Source organism: Bos grunniens, chromosome 11, assembly GCF_055505025.1.
Source record: "Bos grunniens cultivar Pamir isolate PY7600 chromosome 11, Bosgru_T2T1.0, whole genome shotgun sequence".
NCBI classification, from domain to species: Eukaryota; Metazoa; Chordata; class Mammalia; order Artiodactyla; family Bovidae; genus Bos; species Bos grunniens.
This window is the reverse complement of record NC_141175.1, coordinates 21,306,439-21,332,426: the sequence shown is the minus strand read 5'-3', so window position 1 is coordinate 21,332,426 and position 25,988 is coordinate 21,306,439. Positions and strand designations below refer to the sequence as shown.

At 36.6% G+C, this 25,988-nt stretch overlaps 2 protein-coding genes across 12 annotated transcripts in view; one reads left to right on the top strand and one right to left on the bottom strand.

Annotated features, from left to right (window-relative positions):
- Positions 1 to 25,988, top strand: part of ROCK2 (Rho associated coiled-coil containing protein kinase 2) — a 132,196-nt gene that overhangs the window by 53,425 nt on the left and 52,783 nt on the right. For 10 of the 11 annotated variants that reach the window (XR_015136417.1, XR_015136416.1, XM_086325614.1 and 7 more), the window contains exons 4-6: positions 7,186 to 7,323; positions 17,899 to 18,159; positions 25,020 to 25,164. Coding sequence is in view for 9 of the 11 variants with exons in the window: in XM_086325614.1 (XP_086181740.1) it covers positions 7,186 to 7,323; positions 17,899 to 18,159; positions 25,020 to 25,164 (544 nt within the window). In the remaining 2 variants the exon portion in view is untranslated. Of the gene's footprint in view, positions 1 to 6,602; positions 6,667 to 7,185; positions 7,324 to 17,898; positions 18,160 to 25,019; positions 25,165 to 25,988 lie in introns of all 11 variants that reach the window. The other variant, XM_086325615.1, reaches the window with a different exon arrangement.
- Positions 1,400 to 6,723, bottom strand: LOC147362724 (histone H4-like). The gene has a single exon (XM_086325618.1). The coding sequence runs from the start codon at positions 2,461 to 2,463 to the stop codon at positions 1,969 to 1,971; it is 495 nt and encodes a 164-aa protein (XP_086181744.1). The 5' UTR covers positions 2,464 to 6,723; the 3' UTR covers positions 1,400 to 1,968.

Here is a 25,988-nt window from a genome sequence, read left to right as displayed (position 1 = left end):
TGAATTGGATAATTCCAACATTGTGCTAACCACTTGGAAGCCTCATGAATGAAAGTTTGTATTCTGTTCTTAAAGGAACTTATGAAGCAGACATATACATGACTAATTATGATATTAGATTATTAGATATTAGATTATTGGAGTGGGTAGTATTTCCCTTCTCCAGGAGATCTTCCCAACCCAGGGATCGAACCCAGGTCTCTCTCATTGCAGGCAGATTCTTTACCAGCTGAGCCACAAGGGAAGCCCAACAATACTGGAGTGGGTAGCCTATCCCTTCTCCAGGTGATCTTCCCGACCCAGGAATCAAACCAGGGTCTCCTGCATTGCAGATGGATTCTTTCCCAACTGAACTATCACAGAAGCCTCATATAGCTATAATTTTGTTAAATTTGTTGAATTGGATAATTCAACATTGTGCTAACCACTTGGCAGCCTCACAAATGAAAGTCTGTATTCTGTTCTTAAAGGAACTTATGAAACAGACATATATACTACTAATTATGATATTAGATTATCATAAGCATTTTGGAAGCATAGAAAGGGAAACAGTTTTGCATAATCATCACCAAGAGTGAAGTCAACAAGTATTTTTCACATGTTCAGAAAATCATCTTATGCCTGTGTTCTTGTTTATTTGAATGAATGGCTCCTTCTTCTAGGTTTCTTTTTGTTTGTTTAATTAATTCATATATAAAAGATTAAGCATAAATAAATGTTTAACTATTTCCTAGTAGCTAACAAATATCTTTTAGTTTCTGTTCATTGTTGTTGTTCAGTCACTCAGTTGTGTCCGACTGTTTATGACCCGATGGATTGCAGCACTTCAGATTCCCTGTCCTTCACAATCTCTGCTCAAACTCATACCCATTGAGTCAATGATGCCATCCAACCATCTCATCCTCTGCCCTCTTCTCCTCCTGCCCTCAATCTTTCCCAGCATCAGGTCTTTTCCAGTGAGTCGGCTCTTTGCATCAGGTGGCCAAAGAATTGGAGCTTCAGCTTCCTTATCACTCCTTCCAGTGAATATTCACGGTTGATTTCCTTTAAGATTGACTGGTTTGATCTCCTTGCTGTCCAAGGCACTCTCAAGAGTCTTCTCCAGCACCACAGTTCAAAAGCATCAGTTCTTTGGTGCTCAGCCTTCATCATGGTTCAGTTCTCACATCCGTACATGACTACTGGAGAAACCATAGCTTGGACTAGATGGACCTTTGTTGGCAAGATGATGTCTCTGCTTTATAATATGCTGTCTAGGTTTGTCATAGCTTTTCTTCTAAGGGGCAAGCGTCTTTTAATTTCATGACTGGAGTCACTGTCTGTAGTGATTTTGGAACCCGAGAAAATAAAGTCTGTCCCTATTTCCATTTTTTCCCCATCTATTTGTCATGAAGTGATGGGACTGGATGCCATGATCTTAGTTTTCTGAATGTTGAGTTTTAAGCCAACTTTTTCACTCTCCTCTTTCATCTTCATCGAGAGGCTATTTAGTTCCTCTTTGCTTTCTGACATTAGGGTGGTGTCATCTGCATATCTGAGATTATTGATATTTTTCCCGGCCATCTTGATTCCAGCTTGTGCTTCATCCAGCCCAGCATTTCTCATGATGCACTCTGCATATAATTTAAATAAGCAGGGTGACTGTATATAACCTTGACATACTCCTTTCCCAATTTGGAACCAATCTATTGTTCCATGTCCTGTTGTTGTTGCTTCTTGACCTGCATTGAAGTTTCTCTGGATGCAGGTAAGGTGGTCTGGTATTCTCATCTCTAAGAATTTTCTAGTTTGTTGTGATCCACAAGTCAAAGGTTTTAGTGTAGTCAGTGAAGCAGATGTTTTTCTGGAATTATCTTGCTTTTTTTATGATCCAATGGATGCTGGCAGTTTTTTTTTTGTTTTTTTTTTTTTATGGCCCTGAAAAGGGCCTTTGGTTGAAATCAAGCTCCTGAGAGCAAACTGGAAAGCTTAACCGCCAAAGCCGTAGAGAGTACGGCCCTGGCGCTTGAGAGCATAGACCACGTCCATAGCGGTGACCGCCTTCCGCTTGGCATGCTCGGTGTAGGTGACCGCGTCCCGGATCACGTTCTCCAGAAACACTTTCAGGTCCCCGCGGGTCTCTTCGTAGATGAGCCCAGAGATGCGCTTCACACCACCACGACGAGCCAGGCGGCGGATAGCAGGTTTAGTGATGCCCTGGATGTTGTCGCGCAGAACCTTACGGTGGCACTTAGCGCCGCCTTTCCCCAGACCTTTGCCGCCTTTGCCGCATCCAGACATGGTTTCACGAAAAGTAAACCAACAGCAACTGGCAGTTTTATCTTTGGTTCCTCTTCCTTTTCTAAATCCAGCTTGTACATCTGGAAGTTCTTGGTTCATGTGCTGTTGAAGCCTGCTTAAAGGATTTTGAGCATTACCTTGGTAGCTTGTGAAATGAGCGTAATTGTGTAGTAGTCTGAACATTCTTTGGCATTCCTGTTCTTTATAGCATGATTCTTAAAACTCTTGTCATGGTCTGGATCAGGCATAAATAATATTAGGGTATAAATTAATTGGTTATTACTGTTATATGATTGCTTTCTCTAATGAAGTTAAGCAACATTCAAAATCTAATTTGCTCTTAGAATAAGTGAACGTTTGAAGAATGTCATAAGTACAGAAGAGAGAGTACCTTAGCTGTCTCTTTTTAGTAACATAAACTAAAAAAAAGGAACTTTTATTAAAAGCTTTGCTGGCATGAGCATTTGCTTTGCTATAATTTGCTAAGTAAAAATCTTGTCTGTCTTCTGGGGAAGGGAATGGACTAGGATCGTTCATTCCCTAATCCCACACTCTCGCAGTCATGTTTTCGTATTGCTTTCCCGTGTATTTATTTCCATCATTCTGTAAAAGGCATAGCACCATACAAATAGAAGGAATTGTTATTTCAGGTTAATAGTTTGATATAGAAAACGGATATAATCTATGACCCTCATCATAATTTATTTGGCCCTTTGCATATAGGATTCTTTTCATGTAAACTTATGTCAAAATACTTTAAGAGTGATATAACCCATTGATATAAAAACCTTTGTAATTATAATATGATTGAGCAGTTTTTATCCTGGGCTGTATTTTCTTTCGATCCATATTGGTTTTATTTATTTGTTGTATGAAGTACTGAAAAGGGATGTTAAAATTTCCAGCTGAAATTAGGATTTGCCTGCTTCTTTCTTTAGTTCTGTCAATTTTTGCTTCATGAAGTTTTAAGCTCATTTATTAGATGCAAGCATATTTAGAATTTTTAATGTCTTCCTGATGAATTATACTTCTTTTTTTCTGAATTGTCCTCTTTATCTCTTGACCTTGTTGTCTATTTTGTCTATTATTAATATTGTTCTACTTTCTTATCCTTGCTGTTTGCATGGTTTATCCTTTTCTTTTTCTTTTTAACATGTTTGATGTTATATTTAAAATATATAAGGCTATGTTTTGCTTTTTAATTAATTCTGAAAGCCAACTATGCTCACCAATGTACCCCCAATGCTGCTTTTTAATTAATTGATAATTTCTACCTATGAATTGTATGTTTAGCCCATTTATATTTGCACATACTTTATTTATTTTTTTTTTGCACATACTTTAGACTTTAAAATTGTCTCATAGGCCCCTAAGTCTATATACCTTTTCATTTATTCATTTTTCTCTTTATTCTTCAGATTGATTTGTGTTTAAGTTCACTGAATGTTCTTCTTTTTTAAAAAATTTACCTATTTTTAATTGAAAGACAGTTGCTTTACCATATTGTTGGTTCCTGCCATACATCAACATGAATCAGCCAAAGGCTATCCCTTCCCTCTTGAACCTCCCTCACATACTGAATATCCTTTTATCTCCAGTCTCTGTTAAGCCCACCCAAAGAATTTTCCATTTTAGTTATTGTTCAGTTATAGACTTTCCAATTGGTTCTTTTTTTTTTTAATAGTTTCCATTTTTCTGTTGGTTTTTCCTTCTGTTCTTTCATTGAAACTATTTTTTCCTCTTTTCCTTTAGCATACTTTCTTTTAGGCTTTTGAGCAGATTTGAAAGAGATATTTAATGAGTTTGTTAGATAAATCCAGTGTCTTTTGGGGCTGTTTTCTGTTGACTGCTTTTTTCTTGATGATGAGTCATGTTTTTCTTTTTGCCTTTCAAGTAATTTTTAAATTATGTACTGGTCCTTTTGGATATATGATAGAGACTCTGGATTTTATTTTTCTTTGACAAGTGTTGGTTTTCATTTTAATAAGCTGTCCAGTTACTTGTTGATAACCTTTTAACTTTGGAGCCTTAGTTTTTTACTTTGTAAATGTAGATGTGTTTAAAGACCAAGTTGTTCCCAAGTCCTTTTAAGGACTGTAACTGCAGACTCTACTCCCTTTTTGATCTTTTAGGTTTGGTATTATAAAACTTTGTTAGGTGGTGCTAGACTAGGCCTTGCTTTAGAGCATCGTTCTTTCTCCTAAGATGTCTTGTCTGGATGCCCAGGAAATATCAGGGTTTCTTCGCTGTCTTTTTTTGGCTAGAAATTGAATGGCTCTGTAATACTGTTTAACATCTGGTGTCCCTGTTTTATCAGCTGCATAGCAGTTGCTCTCTGGTATACCATTGGTATTTCCTCTTTGAATAATCCCTACCTTTGTTGAGCTTACATTCTAATATGGGACTCAGACAATACAAGGAAGCAAAAATTGCAAGTTATGATGTCTTCTTAAAAGAAAACAAATTGAGTTCTCGGGTAGAGAACAATGAGGTTATTTCCACCACATCTGCAGTTACTTCCTTCACTGAGTCTTGAACTCCTCAAAGTCAGCAGTGAGGGTTGGAATTAACTTCTTCTGAACTCCTGATAGTGTTGATATTTTGACTTCTTCCCATGAATCACAAATGTTCTTCATGGCATCTAGAGTGGTGAATGCTTTCCAGGTTTTTAGTTGACTTTGCCTGGATCCATTAGCTAAATCACTATCTATGGCAGCTATAGCCTTACAAAATGTTTTTCTTAAATAGTAAAACTTGAAAGTTGAAATAACTCTTTGATCCATGGCTGCAGAATGGATGTTGTGTTATCAGGAATGAAAATAACATTAGTATCATCGTACATCTCTATCAGAGCTCTCAGGTGACCAGGTACATTGTTAATGAACAGTAATAATTTGAAAGGAATCTTTGAGCATAGATCTCACCAGTGGGCTTAAAATATTCAGTAAACCATGTTGTCAACAGATATGCTGACATCTAGATTTTGTTGTTCCATTTTTAGAGCACCATCAGTAGATTTGGCATAATTCTTAAAGGCTCTGGAATTTTTGGAATGGTTATCTCAGCTAGATCCTTTGGATAACTTGCAGCAGCTCCTACATTAGCACTTGCTGTGTCACCCTGCTCTTTGATACTATGAGGAAAGTTCATGGGCAGCCAACTTCTGCTATCTTCCGACATCGCTTCTATAGCTTCCTTATCTCTCTCAGCCTTCACAGAACTGAAGACAGTTAGAGCCTTGCTCTGGATTAGGCTTTGGTTTATGGGAATGTTGCTGCTGGTTTGATCTTTTATTCAGACCACCAAAACTTCATCCATATCAACAATAAGGTTGTTTTGCTTTCTTATCATTTATGTGTTCACTGGAGTAGCACTTTTAATTTCCTTCAAGAACTTTTTCTTTGCATTTACAGCTTGGTTCACTGGTGCAGGAGGCCTAGCTTTCAACCTGCCCCAGCTTTCATCATGCCTATCTTACTGAGCCTAATCCTTTCTAGCTTTTGCTTGAAAATGAGAGATGCACAACCCTTCCCTTCATCTGAGCACCCACAGGCCATTGTAGTATTATTAATTGGCTTACTTTCAATATTGTTGTGTCTCAAAGAATAAGGAGGCCCAACATGAGGGAAAGAGGGGAATAGTAGGTCAGTGGAACAGACTGAGCACACACAGCATTTAAGTTTACTGTCTTATATGAGCATGGTTTGTGGCACCCCAGAACAACTGCTGATCCCAGATCACTGCAACAAATATAATACAGTGAGAAAGTCTGAAATATTGTGGGAATTACCAAAATATGACACAGAGACATGAACTGAGCAAATGCTATTGGAAAAATGGCACCAGCAGATTTGCTCAACACAGTGTTGCCACAAACCTTCAGTCTGTAAAAAAAAAATGATGTAATACATACAAAGTACAGTAAATCAAAGTGCAGTAAAACAAGGTATTCCTGCAAAAATTGTCAGACCAGAGTGGTATCAGTGGAGATAGTTAGAAATGGTTGGTTTCTGAGACTGAAGGTAGGACTGATGTGATTTGCTGATGAGCTTTATGAGCTGTATGAGAAAAAGAGGAGCCAGAGGTTTTTAGCCAGAGCAGTTAGGAGAATGAATATGCCATTTACTGAAATAGAAACTATGGGAGGAATAAATTGAGGGGTGAAGATGTGGAGTTCGGTTTTGGACATCCTATTAGGTAATTCAAATGTAAATGTTAGTAGTTAACTATTTATTATTGATTATCTAATAGATGTCAACTATTATAAACATTCATTAAATATTTATTGGTTCTGTGGTAGAGTTTGCTATGTTATATTCTAGGATTAAAATGATGGTCAAAAATAGACGTCCTTGCCCTTATGGAATTAGCAGTCTAATGAAAAAGGTAAGAACTGATCAAATAACCATATTATTGGTGGTTCTCCCCCTTTAAAAAAAAATAAATAAATAACCTTTTAAATAAGATACCTAAAAAGAAGTAAGGATGACTTAAGAAAATCACAAATAACCCTTGGTATCTAAATTTATTAGGTTCTTATGTTCAAATTGTGATGGATACATGTACATATTTTACAATTTTTTCATTTAACAATGTCTTATTCTTTAAATTGATTAGCTTAATATGAAGGAATGAAGCTTCATGAATTCGGTTTTATTTAGATGAAATGAGGTAGTTTTACAGTGAGTTTAGCATTTAAAGGTATAGTATATTTCATGAAAAAATTTAGGCTGTTGGGAATTTTCTCCTCTCATTAAAAATGTTATGTTTTTCCATTTTGTTAGCTAAGGGGCATTTTTTGTTGTTGTTGTTAATTAAATATTGAAGAATAACATTATAGTATGATCTATTGTTCACCATTTTCTCATAAAATTAAAGTATTATTCTTGTGTTAAAAATCAACAGGTTCGTCATAAGGCATCACAGAAAGTTTATGCTATGAAGCTTCTTAGTAAGTTTGAAATGATAAAAAGATCAGATTCTGCTTTTTTCTGGGAGGAAAGAGATATTATGGCCTTTGCCAACAGTCCCTGGGTGGTTCAGGTAAGCAGATGAACTTTTTATATGTTTATTTTCCTTTTTTATAAGTGCTTATAAGTTAGAATTGATTTTGCATTCTGAAAGTCCTATATCTCATTCACATGACAGTGTAGTTATTTTTAATAAGATCTGATTCATTACACTTGTTTAATCTTCTAAAGCAGTATGTCATTTACACATGATAGATATGACGTAAACTGTATAGAAACAAGTATTACTTGCAACTTTGTCTTTTTAAATTCCTTTTTAAAGAATTGAGTTACCAGTATGCCATTGTCCCTCACTTACTCTTTCTCGTGATTTGTATGATTATATGATAGGAACAATAATTAGTTTATCTTGAAAAGGAGAAAAAATTCAACATTAAAATTTTTGAAAATTCTCTTTCAGTCCTTGACTGTGAAGTAAGTTTATTTTGCCTTTTTTCAGTTATATTCCTCACTAGCTTTGGTTTTCTAAATTTTTTTGTGTGTGCTAATAGCTAATTCTGCAGACATTTTTGGTCAGATGTCATGAGTAAACTTAGATATATATCAGAGCATGTTCAGTATGCTTAAATGATCCACAAGTTTGATACCATGTTTGTGGAAGGCTATTTGGAGATAAAAAATTTGCTTCCTTGATGACCATGGATTTTAAAAACTCACTACCATTGCTTTTTTTGTGTGGTGTTGAGTTTCACCCTTTCTCCTCACTTTATTTTTTAAATCTAGCCAGTAGCTAGAAATTCCTGATATGTTTAGTTAATAGTAAATTTTTTGTAGCAAATCATGGTAATCTATTTGATTAAGAAGTGATGGTAGCAAAGTATTAATCCACTTTTAGTTTTAAATTGCTTTCATAGTAACAGATTAATTGCCAGTTCTAGTTTCATTTTGTAAATTTATATCTTTGATCTTTAATTCTGCAGAGTAGACCTGTAAAAACTGTCTACTGAGATAGTTAATGAATTTGTGGAAGCATATCAATAGTGAAACATGGCACAGTTGAAAAAGTAATAGATTATAATCCTGGTTATCATTTGTTTATCTCTGGTAAAGCACATTTCATGTACCATCATATTTATATGTATGAAATGTGTGACTTTTGGGAAAACTTGTCAAAATAACTGACTTATTTCTATTTATTTAGTTAGTTTTCAGTAATTTCAGTGTATTTATGGAGTTATACAGTCAGTCATTCAGTTCAGTTCAGTCACTCAGTTGTGTCCGACTCTTTGCAACCCCATGAATTGCAGCACGCCAGGCCTCCCTGTCCATCACCAACTCCTGGAGTTCACCCAGACTGATGTCCATCAAGTCGGGGGTGCCATCCAGCCATCTCATCCTCCGTCGTCCCCTTCTCTTCCTGCCCGCAATCCCTCCCAGCATCAGAATCTTTTCTAATGAGTCAATTCTTCGCACAAGGTGGCCAAAGTATTGGAGTTTCAGCTTTGGCATCATTCCTTCCAAAGAACACCCAGGACTAATCTCCTTTAGAATGGACTGGTTGAATCTCCTTGCAGTCCGAGGGACTCTCAAGAGTCTTCTCCAACACCACAGTTCAAAAGCATCAATTCTTCGGCGCTCAGCCTTCTTCACAGTCCAACTCTCACATCCATACATGACCACAGGAAAAACCATAGCCTTGACTAGACGAACCTTTATTGGCAAAGTAATGTCCTTGCTTTTGAATATGCTGCCTAGGTTGGTCATAACTTTCCTTCCAAGGAGTAAGCGTCTTTTAATTTCATGGCTGCAAAAACCACCTGCAGTGATTTTGGAGCCCAGAAAAATAAAGTCTGACACTGTTTCTACTGTTTCCCCATCTATTTCCCATGATGTGATGGGACCGGATGCCATGATCTTCGTTTTCTGAATGTTGAGCTTTAAGCCAACTTTTTCACTCTCCACTTTCACTTTCATCAAGAGGCTTTTGAGTTCCTCTTCACTTTCTGCCATAAGGGTGGTGTCATCTGCATATCTGAGGTTATTGATATTTCTCCCGGCAATCTGGATTCCAGCTTGTGTTTCTTCCAGCCCAGCGTTTCTCATGATGTACTCTGCATATAAGTTAAATAAACAGGGTGACAGTATACAGCCTTGACGTACTCCTTTTCCTATTTGGAACCAGTGTGTTGTTCCATGTCCAGTTCTAACTGTTGCTTCCTGACCTGCATGCAGATTTCTCAAGAGGCACATCAGGTGGTCTGGTATTCCCATCTCTTTCAGAATTTTCCACAGTTTATTGTGTTCCACACAGTTAAAGGCTTTGGCATAGTTAATAAAGCAGAAGTAGATGTTTTTCTAGAACTCTCTTGCTTTTTCCACGATCTAGTGGATGTTGGCAATTTGACTTCTGGTTCCTCTGCCTTTTCTAAAACCAGCTTGAACATCAGGAAGTTCACAGTTCACATATTGCTGAAGCCTGGCTTGGAGAATTTTGAGCATTACATTACTAGCATGTGAGATGAGTGCAATTGTGCGGTAGTTTGAGCATTCTTTGGCATTGCCTTTCTTTGGGATTGGAATGAAAACTGACCTTTTCCAGTCCTGTGGCCACTGCTGAGTTTTCCAAATTTGCTGGCATATTGAGTGCAGCACTTTCACAGCATCATCTTTCAGGATTTGCAATAGCTCAACTGGAATTCTATCACCTCTACTAACTTTGTTCATAGTAGGGTTGAACATATTTCAACATATTTTCATGTTACAGCTTGTATGAGCACTTGATTCTTTTTATTGGGTGAATAATATTCTGTTATATAGATAACCACATTTTATTTATTTTTCAATTCATGGATACCTGGGTTGTTTCTGCCTTTTGGCTATTATGAATAAAATGAAAGTGGAAAGATGAAGTCGCTCAGTCGTGTCCAACTCTTTGCAACCCCATGGACAGTAACCTACCAGGGTCCTCAGTCTATGGAATTTTCCAGGCAAGAGTACTAGAGTGGGTTGCCATTTCCTTCTCCAATTATGAATAATGTTGTGCTCAATTTTCTTTCATATGAATTTTTGGCACATATGTTCCCACATTTCTGTTAGGGATCTATCTACCTTGCAGTGAAAATAATGGGTCATAAACAAACCTATAATCAATTTTAGTTGATTATTGCAAGCAGTATTCCAAATATTAGCCCCCCTTTTTTAGCCCCCCCTTTTTTTAATGGTTATTAAATGCTTAATTGTATGAAGGCTCCTATAATTTGTTCCTATACCCTTTTAACTTTTTTTATATGGATTATGGTACAATATAAATCTTTGACCTATCTGTATTTTTTAGAGCTATATTCTTAGTGTACTTTAAATTTAATAGATGAATATTGCACATTAAAAATAACATTTTTGCTGAGAGAACTTTTTCTTTTTTAATCCACCTCTATATCAAGTTTGCTGTGTTCTGTGGGTGCTTTCTAATGTCCTTTCTTTTATAGTAAACACTTACCTGCTTTCCTTTATAGTTTCATACATCCAAGTAAGTATATTCCTAAACACTTTACTTTTAGCTTCTTTTCTCTTGTGCCACTTGGTGAAGAAACCTGGTTTTTGCTGATTTCATCCTGTGGTATAGTTTTAACATATTCCTCTCATTTATGTTTTTGTTAGTTGGTGATTAAATATAAAGGCTTGATCAATGGGGAATGTGGCAGGACAGCTTCATGGGTAATGTTTTCTTCTTTCAGAAGGCTAATGTCTGACTATCTCTTACTCTTGTTATTTTACCAGATGTCTGTGCTGTGTTGAGATCGTTAATTTTGTAAAGATTGCAAAATGGTAATATTCCAACTGAGTTATTTCTTCTTGAGTAGAATACTTCTACAAAGAGAAATAATCCCCCACTTGGTTACCTAGTAGTTCAGGTCACAGGCCACATGCATCACTGAAATCTGATTTTTAGAACAGCTTCATCATCCCCAAATGATCACTTATACCTAAAGTCATTTCCCATTCTCCTCCAGCCCCAGGCAACCACAGGTATGCTTCCTATCTCTGTAGATTTGCCTTGCCTGGACATTTCAGGTAAATTGGATCTGGTCCGTGTCCCTTATAATACTGATTTTGAAGTTCGTAGCATGTCTTGTACTTCATTTCTTTTTAGTACTGAGTAGCATAGCACATTATATGTGGTTTAATCAAGAGTCTTTGTTCCTTGTTCTTAGCACAGAACTTCAAAAACTCTTCAATTTCCTGTGTGTTATGCTAATGAGGCAACTCCTGTTGGCATTTTGATAACTTTTGGATGAGATAGACATGAGTTTGAGTAAGCTCTGGGAGTTGGTGATGGACAGGGAAGCCTGGCATGCTGCAGTCCATGGGGTCGCAAAGAGTTGGACATGACTGAGCGACTGAACTGACTGAACTGGATGAGATGAGGGCTGATCATTAGAAAGAAATGAGCACATGATTAGAGGATTAGAACTCTCAGCCTTTCAAGCTAGGAGTACTAGAAGGAGGTTGGAAATTGAGTTTAATCACATGCCCAATGATATAATTAATTGTACCTATGTAATGAAATCCTAATAAAAGCTGCAGACATTGACACTCAATGGAGCTTCTTGGTTGGTAAAGACATTGATGTACTGGGATGGTGATTCACCCTGATTCCACAAGAAGAAGATGCAGAAGCTCTGTTGCCTCCCAGACCTCACCTTATGTGTATCCTTTACAGTAAAACTGGTCAAAAGTATGGTGCTTTCCTGAATTCTGTGAGTTAACCCAGTGAATTATTGAACCTGAGTCATGGAAACTCCAGAATTTGTAGTTAACAAGAATGCTGGTGGCTTGGGGACTCTCAAGGTACAGAAGTACAGCTATTGTCTAAAGTGAGGGCGATCATGTGAAAGACTGGGCTCGTAACTTGTGGTGTCTGATGCTAACTCTAAGTACTTGGCATCAGAGTTGTACTGCAGAATACCCAGTTGAGGGGGAAGGAGTTATGTGGATACTCCGTTATCTTTGTTCATTTACCATTTGATGTGCATTTGAATTGCTTCCACTATAAACTTATAAATAGTGAATATGTTGTTGTGAACATTTGCATAAAAGTCTTTTGTGTATATACTTCATTTCTCTTGGATATATACCTAGGAATGGAGTCTGAGTTGTGTGCTAAATTTGTGTTTTACTTTTAAGGAAGTTGTCATACTATTCGGAGAAGGCACTGGCACCCCACTCCAGTGCTCTTGCCTGGAGAATCCTATGGATGGAGGAGCCTGGTGGGCTGCAGTCCATGGGGTCGCTAGGAGTCGGACACGACTGAGCGACTTCACTTTCACTTTTCACTTGCATGCATTGGAGAAGGAAATGGCAACCCACTCCAGTGTTGTTGCCTGGAGAATCCCAGGGACGGGGGAGCCTGGTGGGCTGCCGTCTATGGGGTCACACAGAGTCGGACATGACTGAAGTGACTTAGCAGTAGCAGCAGCAGCCATACTATTACCCAAAGAGGCTGTGCCATTTTACATTCTTATCAGCATATATGAGGTTCCAGTTTCTCCATATTCTTGCCACTTGATATTCTTTCTTATTATTATAGTCATTCTGGTGTGTGTAAAGTGAGATCTCACTGTGGTTTTAACTTGACTAATGACTAATGATAGTGAGCGCCTTTTCATGTGCTTATTGACCACTCTTGTATCTTCTTTGGTGAAATGTCTGTTCAGATTTTTACCCTTTAAAAGATTATGTTGCTTATATTCCTGTTGAGTTGTAGGAGTCCTTTGCATAGTCTAGATACTTTATCATATATATCACTTGTTAGTATTTCTTTTCAGCCTGTGGTTTGTCTTTTCATCTTCTCATATGATTTTCTGAAGCCAGAATATATGTTAATTTTGATCAAATCTTATGCCAGTTTTTCATTTTGCCAATTTTTTATATTAGAAGAAATTTTTGCCTAATCTAAGGTGATAAATATTTTTCCTTTATTCTTTCATAAGATTTTTATAGTTTCAGCTCATAACTAGTCCTGTGATCTATTTTGAGTTAATTTTTGACTATGATGTGAAGTAGGGGCCTAAAAATGTTCAAATTTTTGCCTGTGAATATCCAGTTATTCAGACACCATTCATTAGGAAGACTGTACTTTTCCAACTAAATTGCTCTGACACCTTTGTATGTATGTGTGTGTATATATACATATATATTATATATATATATATTTGACCTATAAATATAAGGGCTATTTATAGACTGTCACTTGTGTTCCATTGATTTGTATATCTATCCTTATACCATACCAGTACTGTTTTGATACAATAGTTTTGTATTGAGGTTTGAAATTGTGATGCTTCGTTTTGTTATAAGATAGTTTTGGCTCTTCTGGGTTATTTGCATTTCCATGTAAATTTTTTTTATCAGTTTGTTGATTTCTAGGAAATAACTTGCTGGGATATAGAGTTTGTATTGATTCTGTTGATCAATTTGAAAAGAATTGTCATCTTTATGATACTGACTTTCTCTCCAGGAACATGAGTGTTTCTCCATTTATATCCATCTTTCCTTTTGCCATTTAGCGTTAATAGCATCACACACACACACACACACACACACACACACACACACACACACACACACACACACACACTTATATACGGCTTTCCTTTTGCCATTTAAAGTTCATAGCATTACACACACACACACACGCACAGCTTTTCTTTTGCCATTTAGCATTACACACACATACCCCCCCTTCTCAATTTGGTAACTAGCATTATAATGTCTTTTTGTCCCTTTCGTCTCTGCATCTCACCACCTTCCATTTAAAAATTATTCTAAAAAAAAAAAAAAAATTATTCTAATCTTGACTTGACTTTTCTCAAAGTATTTAATTTTGTATCAGTAATTATATTTAATAAACTTTTCTCGATTATTTGTCCCCTTTTCTTATGTCTCACATAATTCTCTTACTTGGATTTATTCATTTTGTCAAACCATTTTCCTTGAGCAGTTCTTTCAGAAGTGGTTTGTTTTCAGATTTCTAAGAATAAACATGATGTAATACATATTTATTTTGCCATTTTATTGGGTTTTCTTTTTAGACTGCCATATTCTAGAATTGAAATTTGTTTCATTCACATTTTTAAAGCTATATCTCTGTTTTTTGTATTCTGTATTGGCTGAAATGTTTGTTAACAATATGATTTGGGTTTTGTACATAAGATACTTTTTGTCTTTGTAAACTTTTAGAATTTTTTTGTTGGGTTTCTGAGAGTTTAGCACTATCTGTTTCTCTTTGTTTCATTTGTAGTCCTTTCAATCTAGATTTTTAACTTTATTCATTTCTGGAAGGTTTTGTTTGCTGTTTATTTTTTCTTTTTCTTCTGGTCTATGTTCTCTCTTCCAGACTGCATTTAGCTAGATGTTGGAACCTTTCTGACTTTGCTCTGTTTTTCATCTCTGAATCCTTCAGTGACTTCAGAGAGAGAAAGTTACTTTGCTCAATTTCTTGCTTTATAATTTGTTTTTCTCTTATCATTACTTGTATATTTAATGCCAAAGCTTCAGACTTTTTCTCATATCATCCTGTGGTTTACTTGATGTGACTTGTTACTCTTTTGAGGCTATTGGTTTTCATATTTTTAGAGCTGTTCTTAATTTGTCCTATTTAAGCATTTCCTTGACTGTTAACTTTGTGTTTCTTGAATTGCTTTGCTTCTGTTTCATGATACTGGTTTTTCTCAGTTGTTGATTCTTGTTGTTGTTCATTTGCCCAGACCTGTCCAACTCTTTGTGACCCCATGGACTGCAGCATGCCAGATCTCCCTGTCCTTCACGATCTCCTGGAGTTTGCCCAAGTTCATGTTCATTGTATCAGTGATGCCGTCCAGCCATCTCATCCTCTGATGCCCTCTTCTCCTTCTGCCCTCGGTCTTTCCCAGCATCAGGGACTTTTCTAATGAGTTATTTGTTCACATCAGATGACCAAAATACTGGTGCTTCAGCATCAGTCCTTCCAGTGAATATTCAGGGTTGATCTCCCTTAAGATTGACTGGTTTGATCTCCTTGATGTCCAAAGGATGTTCGGGAGTCCTCTAGCACCACAGTTCAAAGGCATCAATTCTTTAGTGTTCTGCCTTCTTCACATTCCAGCTTCTCACAACCGTACCTGACCACTGGGAAGACCATAGCCTTGACTACATGGACCTTTTTCGGCAGTGTAATATCTCTGCTTTTCAAAGCACTGTCTAGGTTTGTCATCGCTTTCCTCCCAAGAAACAACCATCTTCTGATTTCATGGCTGCAGTCACCGTCCACAGTGATTTTAGAGCCCAAGAAGAGGAAGTCTGTCACTACTTCCGTCTTTTCCCTGTCTGTCTGTGTGCCATGATCTTAGTTTTTTGAATGTTGAGTTTTAAACCAGCTTTTTCACTCTGTTCTTTCACCCTCATTAAGAGACTCTTTAGTTCCTCTTTACTTTCTGCCATTAGAGTGGTATCATCCACATATCTGAGGTTGATGATGTTTCTCCTGCCTATCTTGATTCCATCTTGCAACTCATCCAGCCTGGCATTTCTCACGATGTGCTCAGCCTGTATGTTAAACAAACAGGGTGACAGCAGACAGCCCTGTCATACTCCTTTCTCGATCCTGAACCAATAAGTTGTTCTGGGTTCTAACTGTTGCTTCATGACCTGCATACAGGTTTCTCAGAAGGCAGGTAAGATGATCTGGTATTCCCATCTCTCTAAGAGCTTCCCACAGTTTGTCATGATCCATACAGTCAAAGGCTTTAGTGTAGTTGATGGAAACAGATATTTTCCTGAAATTCCCTTGCTATCTCTATAATACAGCGAATGCTGGCAATTTGATTTCTAGTTCCTCTTCCTTTTCTAAACCCAGTTTGGACATCTGGAAGTTCTTGGTTCACGTAATACTGAAGCCTAGCATGCAAGATTTTAAACATGACCTTACTAGCATGGGAGATGAGTGCAATTGTCTGATATTTAGCACAGTCTTTGGTACTACCCTTCTTGGGAATTGGGATGAAGATTTTCCAGTCCTGTGACCACTGCTGGGTCTTCCAGATTTGCCGACATAATGAATGAAAAACCTTGGTAGCATCTTCCTTTAGGGATTTGAATAGTTCTGATGGAATTTCATCACATCCACTAGCTATATTATTAACAGCAATACATCCTAAGGCCCACTTGACTTTGCACTCCGTAATGTCTGGCTCTGGGTGACTAACCACACCATCATAGTAATCCAGTTCATTAATATCTTTTTTATTCTGTATATTCTTCGGTATATTCTTTCCATCTCTTCTTGATCTCTTCAGTGTCTACTAGGTCTCTACCACCTTTATCCTTTATTGTGCCCATCTTTGAGTGGAATGCTCGCTTGATGTTTCCAATTTTCCTGAAGAGATCTCTAGTCTTTCACCTTTTGCTGTTTTTGTCTTATTAAGCATTGTTCATTGAAGAAGACCTTCTTGTCTCTTCTAGCTATTTTTTGGAACTCTTTGTTTAATTGAATGTACCTTTCCCTGTCTCTCTTGCTTTTTGCTTCTCCTCATTCTTCTGCTATTTGTAAAACCTCCTAGATTCTTGTTTTTGTTCTTTTTTCTGTTTGTGGAAATCTTTTCTGTTTATGTTCTGTGCTTTCAGGAAGGGGTGGGACATATTGTTGGATGGAATGTACAGATAACCTTTCCTTCTGAATTTGTGGTTTCTTGTCTCTCCTGGGGGTCAGGACCTATCTTAGGTGCCTTGTTACTAGTTCTGGTGCTAATAATACTAGTCCTAATCTCACCTGATTTATTAGGAGACCCTGATAAGTATGCCCCAGCAAATCCCCTAGCTTGGTGTCCTTTTTCTCAGGTCCCAGTGCCACTGCTTTAGTCTGAGTGCAGTTAGCACTGTCAGTTGCTATTGATTATGAACAAGATGATGGGGAAAGGAACGGAGAAGGCCCTGTCCCATATGTGGCTATGAATTACTCTTCCCAGTGGTATGGGACTTACTCCCTCTTCTGGTATCTATTGAATCTGGTATCTTAGGTGTTTCTAAACTGCCTACTCAGCTCTCTGCTTTGTGAGTTATGTGCAGGAATTTATTTGCAGAAAGTTGGGCCATTTTATTATGGATTCTTTAGTCATCACCTTTTATATTCCTCTTTCTTATTCTGTTTCTCTTTTAAAATATGTCTATTTAAATAGATTCCTGTATTCTCCAAGAGGGAAAATGATACATTTATGCATATTTTGTTAGTTAAGCATGAAGAAGATATCCATGTAATAGTTTTATCTGATAACTCATTCTCCATTAAAGATATCCAAATCTAAAGTCAAAGATTTCATAAAGTTTAACTCTGTGTTGGTTTTACCGTAATTTGTCTTTTTCAATAGCAGTATTGAGTTGGGGATTTTTTTTTCTGTTAACAGTTCTAGGGTTTTTTTTGTTTTTTTTTAAAAAATATTTTTATTTATTTATTTGGCTGCACTGGGTCTTAGTTGTGGCATGTGGGATCTAGTTCCCTGACCAGAGATCGAACCCAGGCTCTCTTCATTGGGAGTGCAGAGTCTGAGCCACTGGGCCACCAGGGAAGTCCCTCTTCTTTTTTTAAACTTTTTTTCCTTCTTGTTTTGTTTTCCAGCTCTTTTGTGCCTTTCAAGATGATAAGTATCTGTACATGGTAATGGAGTACATGCCTGGTGGAGACCTTGTAAACCTTATGAGTAACTATGATGTACCTGAAAAATGGGCCAAATTTTATACTGCTGAAGTTGTTCTTGCTTTGGATGCCATACACTCCATGGGTTTAATTCACAGAGATGTGAAGCCTGACAACATGCTCTTGGATAAACATGGGCATCTAAAATTAGCAGATTTTGGCACATGTATGAAGATGGATGAAGTAAGTAACAAGCGAGTTTTGTTTTTTTTTTTTTAATGCTTGTTCTTTAAGAGACAAAAAGAAAACAACATATCTAGACTTCATAATTAAAAAAATATAGAAATTTAGTTTTACTAATGACTCAAACAAGGTAATAAAATATCTAAATCAAAACATTTTCTTTACTAAATCATTCATCTAGTTGTAGAATACTTTGTAGATTTGGTGAATTCAAGAGAAATAAGAACTCAGATAAGTAATCATCTTCCTCATAGCATTTTGACAAACATTTTCTACCAGTCAGAACTAGTTCATGTTTATAATGATCTCTCTGTAAGTGTGCTGTAATTCCTGGCAGCAATGCCTGATTGGGAGAGATCATGTTTTCTTTCTATGTATTCTTATTAATTATCTTGTCAAGACTTTTATTTTGAATTAAGCTGATTTTTCTTTTCTCTTTACTTCTCAATTTATTTATGCCACCTATTTGATATTCACTTTTATTGATTGTCATCAGTGATCCATATTCTTCAAGTTCAGCTCTGATTTTTTTACCTCATGTGGAGAATTTTCTTTGAGAATGCTAACCTGACTGATCACTCTCTGTCATAATGTCCATAATATTACTCACTTAGAATTCATGCTGTACTTCACAGGCCACTTTTTTCCATCTAGGTTTGTATGCCCTGTCTACCCAGCTAAAATGTAACATCTCTTAGGTTCTCTGGTCTTCTTCATAGAGTATTACTGTGTTTGTGTTCTGCATACGTTAATCAGTATTTAGTAGGTTGACCAAAGCTCCCTCTTGTGGTGTTTATCATAATGTAGAATAAAGTGATTACCAGTGAAAATTAATGAAAATGAAATAATTTTCTAATAGAATGCTAAACTTTTTAATGTCTGTTATACATAACAAATGATACTTATGTGTTGCACTTCCACGAGCGTGCTCTGATTTTCATTAAACCAAGAACCTTTGGGAGGGTGCCGAGAAATCACACCATGTGTTTTTAGGATGGGTAAAGGTGGTTAAGGAAAGAAAGATGTTGAATATGCAGGTATGGAACAGGTCAGAATATGGTGTTTATGAAATTATTGTACAAGCATGTAAGTAAATACTAAATTCACCTGTTTAAATATCTTAAATTGTCTCTCTATAGGGCAAAATAAAAGATGGTATATATAATTTTGTTTACTATTTTAAATTCAGGTACATGTAGTTACTTATGTTCCTTGGCTCACAACTTATTGTATTAGTTATCCACAAAGACCTCATTTGGTTTTTTTTAAATTATGTTTATTATGTTTCCCCCCTTTCAGTTCTTTTTGTTTTATTCTCTTTCCCTAATACATAGCCATTGTAATGTCTTTACTATAAGCTCTTATAGACTGTTAGTAGAGTAAGAGGTAACAAAAATACACAGAAGAACTATACCAAAAAGATCTTAATGACTAGGATAACCACGATGGTGTGGTCACTCACCTAGAGCCAGGCATCCTGGAGTGTGAAGTCAGGCAGGCCTTAGGAAGTGCCACTACAAACAAAGCTAGTGGAGGTGATGGAATTCCAGCTGAGGTATTTAAAATCCTAAAAGATGTTGCTGTTAAAGTGCTGCACTCAGTATGTCAGCAAATTTGAAAGACTCAGGAGTAGCTGCAGGACTGAAAAAGGTCAGTTTTCATTCCAATCCCAAAGAAGGACAATGCCAAAGAATGTTCAAACTGCCAGAAAATTGCACTCATTTCAAATACTACCAAGGTTATGCTCAAAATCCTGCAAGCTAGCCTTTAGCAGTGTGTGAACCGAGAGCTTCCAGATGTGAAAGTTGCTCAGTTGTGTCTGATTCTTTGTGACCCCATGGAGTGTAGCCCACCAGGCTCCTCTGTCCAGGGAATTCTCCAGGCAAGAATACTGAAGTGGGTTGCCATTCTCTTCTCCAGCGGATCTTCCCAACCCATGGATTGAACCAAAGTCTCCTGCATTGCAGGCAGATTCTTTACCATCTGAGCCACCAGGGAAGCCCTCTAGATACATAGGCTGGGTTTAGAAAAGGCAGACGAACCAGAGATCAAATTGCCAACATTGATTAGATCATAGAGAAAGCAAGGGAATTCCAGAAAAACATCTTCTGCTTTATCAACTATGCTAAATCCTCTGACCATTTTTTGTGTTCAGTAAATCTTTCGATTTATGACATTTTTTTGTCAATTATGAAACACTAGATGTATTCAGCAAACACACATTACCTGATACATATAAGACAAAGTATTTCTGAAGAAGCTTTTGAAAATGCATACTGTTTATGTTTCTCTCAAACTTGAAACCCTTTAGTAGATTTCTATCACTTACTAAATAAAGTTGGAACTCCTTACCTAGTTACCTGAAGCCTCCTCTTAAGGTGATATAATCCCTACCTAGTGTTTCACCTTCATTCTCTATCATTTGTTCTCTTGTACCTTGTGTTTCAGAGGTCTTAAATAGTTTCTTTTATACCCATGGTATTTCATGATTCCTGGCTTTTTTATAAGGTTGGTGCAAAAGCAATTGCCATTTTGTTTTGTTGAACTTTGCCAGTTGATACTGGAATACATAAATAAATGTGGTTGTGTTATACATCATTTTAATGCTCATTTCTTGCTTTATGTATTTTTGCTAATGACTTATTACTAGCTGTGTATTTTATATTTATTTTAAACTATGGAAATGAAGTTAGACTAAAAGCAAATTCAAGTGATTTTCTTATTTGAGTTTAAAATGGGTTGTAAAGCAGTGGAGACAACTCGTAACATCAACAACACATTTGGGCCAGGAGCTGCTAACAGACATACAGTGCAGTGATGGATATTTTGCAAAGGAGACAAGTGCCTTGAAGATGAGGAGCACAGTGGCCAGCCATTGGAAGTTGACAGTGACCAATTGAGAGCCATCATTGAAGCTGATCCAGTTTAACAACTACTACACAAGAAGTTGCCTAAGAACTTAATGTCAACTATTCTCCCATCGTTTGGCACTTGAAGCAAATTGGAAAGGTGAAAAGCTCGATAAATGTGTGCCTTGTAAGCTGACCACAAATCAGAAAAAATTGTCATTTTGAAGTGTCATCTCTTATTCTACACAACTGCAACGAACCATTTCTCAATCGGATTATGATGTGCAATGAAAAATGGATTTTGTACGACAATCAGCAATGACCACATCAGTCGTTGGACTGAGAAGAAGCTCCAGTGCACTTCCCAAGGCCAAACTTGCACCAAAAAAAAGGTTGTGCTCACTGTTTGGTGGTCTTCTGCCTGTCTGATCCACTAGAGCTTTCTGAATCCTGGTGAAACCATTGCATCTGAGAAGTATGCTCAGCAGACCAATGAGATACACTGAAAACTGCAATACCCGCAGCCGGCATTGGTCAACAGAAAGGGCCCAGTTCTTCTCCACAACAGTGCCCAACTGCACGTCACACAACATGCTTCAAAAGTTGACAAATTGGACTGCGAAGTTTTGCCTCATCCACCGTATTCACCTGACCTCTGACAACTGACTACCACTTCTTCAAGCATCTCGAAACTTTTCGTAGGGAAAATGCTTCCACAACCAGCAGGAGGCAGGAAATGCTTTCCAAGAGATCACTGATTCACAAGGCATGCATTTTTACGCTGCAGGAATAAACAAACTTAATTCTCACTGGCAAAAATGTATTGATTATAATGCTTTCTATTTTGATTAATAAAGATATGTTTGAGCCTAGTTATGATGCTTTAAAATTCATGATCCAAAACTGCAGTTACATTTACACCAATCTAATACATGCTATTAAACTGTACTGTACTGTAATACACTGTACTTGGCAAGTTCCTACTCACACTTTGAAACTCAGTTCAAAGTTTGCTTATCTTGTGAAGTCTTTTTTAAGTTGGCTCCTCTAGCTTTTTAACATGTATCCTCTGGGGAGCATTTTCTTTTCTTTTTCTTTCTTTGTACTATAAGTTATTGAACACTATTTTGTATTTTCTGTGTCCCAGCCCTGAAAACAAATACTTCTTGAAGAAGCTCTAATTCCTTTTATTCAAGAACGGTATTTAAAAATCAGTATTTGGGTGTTAGAAGTATTCATTGCTTTTGGAGTGTCATTACTTCTAGACCCTGTTAGTGGACATGTGTATATTGTATATCCTATACTAACTCATATGCACATACATGTTCATATTTAATTCTGTACTTACTAGTCTGTATATGAAGTATATTAAAAATTATGAGTTCATATGATACTTCTGATTCTAGTTTTACACTTCTGATTCTAGTCTTAACAGCACAGGATTCATTCTAGTCTTCCTCCTTTCTTTTTTGTATTTACTTTTTTTGGATAGTGAGAAACCTGGCTCTCATTAAACCTGGCTCTCATTATATACACTACAACTGTTTTCCAAGGTAACCTAGGTCAGTTCTTTTCCTCTCTACCTTCTTTGGTGTGGTTATGTTATTAATTTATGAAACAGGTCCATTTCTTACTGTTTGTGTTCCATTTAGAATTGTCCCACATCCGGTTGATTTTAATTATTTTTTGGGTATGTGAAGCATTCCTCTGGTTTAAGAGTCAGAACTGTAACAAATTACATCCTTAGAGAAGGATCACCCCCTCCTTATCCCACCACCCCATTCCTGTACTGTACTTGTTTCTTTCTACCCTTTTCCCACTCACCCCCTGTAGGTAAACCAGTCTCTTAGTTTGTGGTTTGTTCTTCCTGTATTTCTTTAGAAGAGAATCAGATTTGTCGTAAATGTAAAGTTTATGTGATTTGAGAACTTCCCCACGAGATAGTTTTTAAGTGCATGTGTGCTTAGTCGCTTCACACATGTCCAGCTCTTTGCAACACCGTGGACTGTAGCCCATCAGGCTCCTCTGTCCATGGGATTTCCCAGGCAAGAATACCGGAGTGGGTAGTCATTTCCTACTCCAATATCTTCCCGATCCAGGGATCTAACTTGCCTTTGTGTTGACAGGTGGGTTCTTTACCACTAGTGCCACCATCTTTCCCAAATGTTTATTAAAGAAAAACTTTTTTAACCATCAATATGCTTGCCAAAGATGGTGGTTAAAATATTAAATTTTTGAAAACAGGGTACCAGTAACATAGTTCACTGTGTAAAAATTATTTAGTCCTACCAGAGTGTTTCTTTTCTACAAATAAGCAGTTATTCAAACTGATCTCCATCTTTCCTTTTCCAGCTTCATCATGTGAAGTTTTACATTTAGCTAATTTGGACTTTACTGCATTTCTTGAACTTTATATAAAGTCATTCTTGTCCCTTTGTTTTTGCTTGTTTTTTTCTAAGCTGCCATGCCAACTCTCATTCCTTTGAAGCCTAACTTGTCGCCAGTTCTTTTCTTATCCTTTTCTCTTCTTCCTCTGAACCTTTGAATGCTAAACAATTTTTCTTTTAGTGGCACTTTTGTGTCTGACCAGTTTTTAGCTATTGAAGTGTCGAGATTCATTTTTTGGAAGTCTAACTAACATGGATACATGTGAAATGAAGAGATTTTATTTAGTAAGTCTTTATGAATTTTTCCTTCAGTAGAAGTCAAATATAAGGTAGTTAATGGTAAAAATTAATTTTGTGTCCTGCTTTTTGTAGTCAGGCACTGTCGTCTTCATTTTTTATCCTAAATAGTAACCCATGCAGAGTATTGCCATCATAATTTGCTCAATTATTTCCAAATTTTTTATTTTATTTATATTCAACTCAAATGACCTCTGTTTGCTGTATACTTGGGAAAATAAAGTCATTGAGTTATTTTTGCTGATTTTTGAGGAATGAAAAGATTGCTTTTGAAGTTAATTTCCCATATATAATGTTTTATTGCATTTAAATAAAAACATTTATGTAAGTCATGTTTATAAAATACACTGAACTTCTTTTTTCCAAGGTGGTCATAGTACTTAGTAGTTTGCTAGTTTATATAGTTTATATTTATATAGGAATGTAGGTGAGACACTTTTTTAATTAGGTAGATAGAGAAAATGAAGGGCATTTAACTTAATCTGTGAAGTTTTTACATGTTTATACATAGCTGGAAGTAAACAGCACCACGCTACTATATACTGTTGTGATTTAATCTTGCAGCATATACAGACAGACAGACAAACACACACACACATACATGCTATAAAATAAACACACACATAGGTGTTATCTACAGTGGTTCTTGTCAGAAAGACATCAGATAGGGATTATCTTATTACCCACGGAAACTAAACATAGAAAAGAGTGTTTTTATAATTTTGCCAAATACCTTGATGCCACAGCTCCACATTTCTAAACATGCAGCTTGGAGGTATAGCTTTCAAACAATTAAGATCTTTTGATTTAAACAGTTGGTCTATTTCTTCCATTTTTTTCTTGGTATAATAGGAACCATTTCTTTATCCAGCCTCCAAAGCTGGGGCCTTTGCAGTTTTAATCACTGCAGTTTCTTTGGAAATATTAAAGCTTCCTTTCATAATTCTTTTCTTTTCCCCAGGTCAGGTGCATTAAGACCACATTTTGTACTTCTCTTGTTAACTCCTTAATAATGTAAGAAAGAGAAGATGTTGATTTGCATGGAATTCCCATGAAGTTAACCACCTTTTCCTTCTTTCATTGATGAAGCCTCTAATATTTTAGAGCTGGAAAATTATCACTCATCTCCCATAATCCAGACATTTTTATGTATTTCATAATGCGTCTATCCTCTGTCCTCCCAAAACCATGTCAGCAGTGAAGGTCTGTTGGTAGCAGTGGGTAGTCACTGTATTAATAATAATAAATGGATTAGTTTTGCTTATATGTGTGTGTGTTTACTCACATTTTATATACATCTTTTTTCCTTTCTCTGCACTTTACCTAGACAGGCATGGTGCATTGTGATACAGCAGTTGGAACACCCGATTATATATCACCTGAGGTCCTGAAATCACAAGGGGGTGATGGTTACTATGGGCGAGAATGTGATTGGTGGTCCGTGGGTGTTTTCCTTTTTGAAATGCTGGTGGGTAAGTAAACTGGGATTGTTTTTTAAAACCTATCTCACAACACTTTAGTTCTAAGTCAAGAATGTGAGACTATAAAAAAATTTAATTGCTTGTGTTCTAAGGAGAAAGTAGAATTTCTTTAAACCTTTGAATTGATAGCATCTAATGTGACAGATTGTTGATTAGAAAATTAAAACGAAACCTCATGCTGGTACAATAATTGAGTAGAATATGAAAGGAATTGAAAGTTTACTGCTAGGAAATATTCTTTCCATAGACCTTTTTGATTAAGAAAATACTAGAACAAGCAAATTTACAGCTGCAGTGGGCCTTCATTCTAAGATTTTCTTAATCAGTAGTATTTTGTTGTAAATAAGGAACTGAAAATAATTCAGTTTATGTAATTATATAATTAGTTTTTGTAAACTATGTTTCTTGTATTTGCTACTTGTATATATATTTGGTTTGTAATTCCAGTCAAATATGGTTATTGACCATTTGACTATCAAGATAAATATATTCTATAATAGTGTTTCAATCTCAGAAAACTCAGAGACAAGTTAAATAATTTCTTTTACTTTGGCCACATCAAAATTTGAAATGCTCACGTATTTCAAAACTTTTCTTTACACCATAGATTTCATTTTTAAGATTTCTTCTTCCTGAGTACTAGAGTCACAAAAATGTCTTCTGGCCAAGGAAACCAGTGGCTTTAGGGTAAGGGGTGAAAGTGAAAGTGGCTCAGCCGTATTCAACTCTTTGAGACTCCATAGACTATACAGTCCATGGAATTCTCCAAGCCAGAATACTGGAATGGGTACCCTTTCCCTTCCCCTGGGGATCTT